Source organism: Papaver somniferum, unplaced genomic scaffold (genome assembly GCF_003573695.1).
Source record: "Papaver somniferum cultivar HN1 unplaced genomic scaffold, ASM357369v1 unplaced-scaffold_80, whole genome shotgun sequence".
In the NCBI taxonomy this organism is placed as follows: domain Eukaryota; kingdom Viridiplantae; phylum Streptophyta; class Magnoliopsida; order Ranunculales; family Papaveraceae; genus Papaver; species Papaver somniferum.
This window is the reverse complement of record NW_020650971.1, coordinates 589,522-594,547: the sequence shown is the minus strand read 5'-3', so window position 1 is coordinate 594,547 and position 5,026 is coordinate 589,522. Positions and strand designations below refer to the sequence as shown.

The window sequence follows — 5,026 nt, the reverse complement described above, 5'->3', positions numbered from 1 at the left end:
TCGTGAAAATGGATACATAACCTGTTATGCATCCGAAAATATGGCTGCATTATGCATCGAGAAAGTTGTTGCACAATCTTTTATGCATCGAGAAAATAGATGCATAACCTGATATGCATCCGTAAATATGGATGCATAATGTATTATGCATCAATTTTTCATGTACGCACTAAAATCAACCAAAACAATGGCTAATGCATAACTTTGTTATGCATATGCATGATTTATTATGCAGTCGAGAAAATGGTTGCACAATTTGTTATGCGTCTGCAGAATGCGTTATGCATCTTTTTTGGTGGCTGCATAATGGCTATGTAGTCAGTTTTCGAAATTTTTTCCTAAAATGATGATCACCTCCGATTTTTTCGTGAATTTTTTTTTTGATATTGTTGTTTGTGCTCGTTGCGCAACTCTCTTTAAAAGATTTCCAATGAGATAAAATTTGTTAAATTCCAAGGCGCGGATTTTTAGATATGTTATATTCAAGTTTGCTTTACAATTATACCCTGAAAAAATAATATGCATAACGAGTTATCCCTGAAAAAATAGTATGCATAACGAGTTGCGTACTGATTCTTAATAATTTCGGATAATTTTGGGTGTCACAGTACCTAATTTTCCTTTGGGTCTGCACCTAATTTTCCCGTTAACTATAAACAATCAGGTAACAACATGGGCCATATACTTGTTAAGTTGTGGGCCAAAACCGCCTATAGAAGTCCGGTGGTAGTTTTTGCGAACACCGCCACCCACTACAGACCATGCTGCGCTAGTTGCGCAGTATTACAACTCCAAATGCACCTCTGTTTGTCATCCTAAAGCTTGAATAAGGATTATGTAAGTTATTCTCTAGCAGTTTAACAATGAAGTACATTAATTATCTCAAAGCATCAACCCTTAAAATTAGCTATGAATCCCATCAAACATGCCAGAGCGCACAGAAGTGACCCAGTTTTCTTTCTTTTGCATCAGACAATGAAATACAATGGAAACAATGAACACGGCTTGCTGACAAGACTATTATGCAACACAATCTAATTTTTCTCCCTCATGACAAGGGTATTCAGCTGGAGCAAATCAATTATCATTCATACGCTCCTCGATGGAAGTTAAAAAATATATAAAAAAAAAATCTAGGTAGAAAAAAAGAGGATTTCAACTCTCTCACTAAAGCTAAGCTAAGCCCCCATCAGAAGTGCGCCAAACTGTATACTATAATCCAAGCAAGCTGCAAGAGAACGCCAGAAAAAAAAATCAGAAATTCTATTAAAGCTGCTGGAGTGGCCCTTAATGATTCTAATTCAACGACAGAAGAGCAATAACATGAACAAGTACCAGAAAAAGAGTTATTGAAGCAAAGAGTCCTTCTTGCAAGAGAGCACCATGACCCCCAAATTCTTCTTCATCGACTTTTAGTATTACAGAATAATACGCGTATACAATCCCTGAAGATATCACAAGGAACCTGAAAAACAGGATCAAGCACTACATTAGATTACCAGACGAACTAACCTTGAGCACTTAATAGGAGCATAATTTGGAATTTTGGATCTTTTCGTTTCTATCTGGAAAATAGGTATCAACAAAGAAAGGCATGTATAGTGTGATACATCTAGAATAAAATCATATTCAAAAAAACAGTAAAGGTCATTCGCATTTCCTGGCTCTAACACCACATATCTAAAACCTTTCACTCCCAGCTTCCCTGTACCAATGATTTACACCTAAACTGAAAATATGCATTTTACCCCTCACTCAACACCTCGTAAAATCAACAGACAACAGATGTTGCGGTACAAAGTAACAAGGGTTTGAATACTATTCCAGATAAAAACATAGTGGAACATTTAAAGTTCAATTTCTCGACTTCTACACAAAAAACTAAGCAGATAGATCTTCTTTTTTTTTTGCTCAATCGGTGAGCAAACACATTTAAAAAGCACAAAGATGGAAGTCCTTCCTTTACAAGAGAAACTGTCCTTAATCAGTTAAACCTACAATCACAAAACTGATTCCCGGCACATCATAAAGTGTTTAACTGAAGAGTGAGAAACAAAAGATGCAATTGGTTTTACTCCCGTAGGATAGGAGTCAACATTACAGGTCCACTGGGACGTAAAATATCTAAAACTTCCAACCTACACTCAGAATCGTACAGGGCGACCGCAATTACAAATAACTAAAAAGTTTCACATTCAACTGATTTTTCTCCAATGGTATATTTTTAAAACCAAGTTAACCGAGATAAATACTAAGATCCTTAAGTTTCACTTCCTATCCAACAAGATACGAAAAAAACACTGAATTCATATGGAATTATGATATATAGATAATGAGGCTTCCACAGTACACTAGTTGTAAACAGATGTACTTCCTTCAGTAGTTACTGCATCAACATAGTACTTCCTATTAACTAATCCAGTACACTAATTCTAAATAAAGAATCCTGTCTGTGTTTCAGTCAGAAATCTATCTAGTGTATCAGTACTAACCGGTCGGACTTATACAAGCATACCTACTGGTTCAGTTGGAAACAAAAGATGCAACTGGTTCTACTCCATTGAGTTCAATGTAGCAGGTCCAATGGGAACTAAGATACTTAAAGTTTTGAAGCTATGTTCTAGCATTCTACAGGGAGACGGCAATTACAAATAACTGAAAATTTTGACTCTCAACTACTTTTTCAGTTTTTCTACATAGGTTTATATTCAAAACAACTTAACCAAATAGATAATAAATCTTCAAATTTCATTTCCTATCTACATCCTAAGTAAATCACTGAATTCCTAAGGAATCATACAAGACTAGTTGTAATCCAGATGTGCTTCCTTCCGGGCCTTACTCACTGCATCAACATACAACTTCCTTCAAGAATGCCAAAGTCAGTACACAAATTCTAGAGAATCATGCCCATACTTAGAATGTATCTATTATACAAGAAGTCATATTCAAGGCATACCAAAGTCAACACAATACTCAAAATCAATCATAAAGTTACCACGGAACAATTTCGCAAAAACAATGTATGAAAACAAATCCATAATCCAATCCTGATGTATTTCCTAATCAGGCTTCCATAGTAGACTAGTTGTAAGCTGATGTATTTCCTTCAGTAACATCAACATACTACTTCCTATCAACTAATCCAGTTCACTAGTTCTAAAATAAAGAATCGTGTATGTGCTTCCGTTAGAAATCTATCTACTGCAACTGTACTGACAGGCCAAACTTATTCAAAGTCTACTGGTTCAGCTAAAAACAAAAGACGCAACTGATTTTACTACAATTGTTTTACATTCAAAACAACTTAACCAAATTGATATTACGATATTCAAATTTCAATTCCTATCCACATCCTAAGTAAAAACACTTAATTCCTAAGTAGTAAACAAGATGTGCTTCCTTCCGGCACTTACTCACTGCATCCACATACAACTTCATATTCAAACAATCCAGTATGCTGATTCAAACTAACGAATCTTGTCCGCACTTTAGGTAATCCAGTAAACAGATTATAAAGAATCTCGCCCATACTTAGTTAGAATGTATCTACTATATTAACAGTAACCGAAAGTCAACCATAAACTTATTATCACAGAACAATTTCACAAAAACCAAAACAAATCCATAATCCAATCTGATCAAACAAAATTTAAAGTTGGACTTACACAACAATCCATATGGCACCAACAACAGGAACGGTACCCCATAACAATCCACATATCAGACCAACAACTTGTCTTATCCAATGTAATACATCTCCCAATTGATCCTACATCCACAAGAAAATTCAAATAAAAAATCACACAATAAACTGCTAAATTCCTCTCTAGTTACTCAAATGCAGATCGAATTGCATAATTAGAAAACTAGAAGGTAAAGATTTGAATTGACATTGATTCGATTACCTTATCCCAGGAAGCTTCAGGATCGAACAATTTACCGAAATTGAAAGGTGCTTGATGCTGATGACTTACTGACTTTACTGATTTATCTTTCATCTTTCTCTCTATTCTTCTAAATCAAATCTGAGTGAACAAGAAGAAGAAGATGAAGAGAAATTTGGTTGAAATTAGGGTTTTGTAGCAGAGAGAAGAAAGAAAGAGAAGCAGAGAATGTAAGGATTAAAATTATAAAAGACTGGAATTAATTCTTTAATCAGTTGAGAACGAAAAATAATTAAGGGTTTTAAATAATTGAGGTTTAGATCTGAGAATGAGATTACAGTTTGTAGAAGAGTTTAGTTCCAAGATTTTTTTTCCTTTGCCTTTTTTTGTTTGAGTGAGTGATTCAGATAAGCACGTGAGGTTCTTGTTGTTGGATGCAGATTCGGATTGTGGATAGATCCAACGGTCAATGGAGGGTCCTGGCCTGGTGGGTGGAGCCATGACCCAAAGTAGGAGGACTGTACTTGTCCCGTAATTGGAGTTGGAAGCTTGGAGATGGAAAAGAGACTTTGCTGGGCTCAAGAGACACAATGATCTGGGCTCTATATCTCAGGGCCTTGATTAATCTTGGGCACTATTCAATTAAACGAATCAAAATCAAATTAAAAGTAATGAGTTTGTTGGAAAATACCTTCGAATCGATCCCATGGCAAAATCAGGCCTCTTACTGTGTCTATTATACTGGATTGTGGATTCACTTGGCTGTTCCACTGCTTTATGAATCTCAAAATCAGTTGGTTGATTTGCTAGATGTCCTAATGGGATACCTGTTCCTAGGGCTGCACAGGAACCGTCCCGTCCCATGGAACCGTACCGGAACCGCAGGAACCGTACCGGCACCGTCCCGGAATCGTGATCATACGGGACAGGTACAAGTACCAAAAACTGGTATCGTGCCTAGAGTAGGTACAAGTAACGGTTCTGGCCTATTCCCGTCCCGTCCCGTCCCATAGTACCGAGGATCTGTAACCGTTAATTTTAGGATTAAATCCTGGCCGTTGATAGTAAGGGTTATACCCTTTTCTTAGTTTCTCCGTATTCTCCTCGTTTCCTTCTCCTTCTTCCCTCTCTCATATTTT

At 36.4% G+C, this 5,026-nt stretch overlaps 1 protein-coding gene across 1 annotated transcript; it reads right to left on the bottom strand.

Annotated features, from left to right (window-relative positions):
• Window positions 1-877: 877 nt before the first annotated feature.
• On the bottom strand, window positions 878-4,268 carry LOC113345052 (uncharacterized protein RAB5IF homolog). Its single transcript, XM_026588915.1, has 4 exons — window positions 3,909-4,268; window positions 3,669-3,772; window positions 1,336-1,465; window positions 878-1,228 (listed from the first exon to the last, which is right to left on the bottom strand). Exons 1-4 carry the CDS (start codon window positions 3,999-4,001, stop codon window positions 1,190-1,192), a joined length of 366 nt encoding a protein of 121 aa, XP_026444700.1. The 5' UTR covers window positions 4,002-4,268; the 3' UTR covers window positions 878-1,189.
• Between the last annotated feature and the right edge of the window lie 758 nt (window positions 4,269-5,026).

What these genes read in the sequence shown, in the direction of transcription:
- LOC113345052 (XM_026588915.1), bottom strand. Translation starts at nt 4,001, where the DNA reads ATGAAAGATAAATCAGTAAAGTCAGTAAGTCATCAGCATCAAGCACCT. An exon ending in CTGAAGCTTCCTGGGATAAG is followed by an intron (nt 3,773 to 3,908) that starts GTAATCGAATCA and finishes TTGTGGATGTAG; the next exon opens with GATCAATTGGGAGATGTATT. An exon ending in GGTGCCATATGGATTGTTGT is followed by an intron (nt 1,466 to 3,668) that starts GTAAGTCCAACT and finishes CCTGTTTTTCAG; the next exon opens with GTTCCTTGTGATATCTTCAG.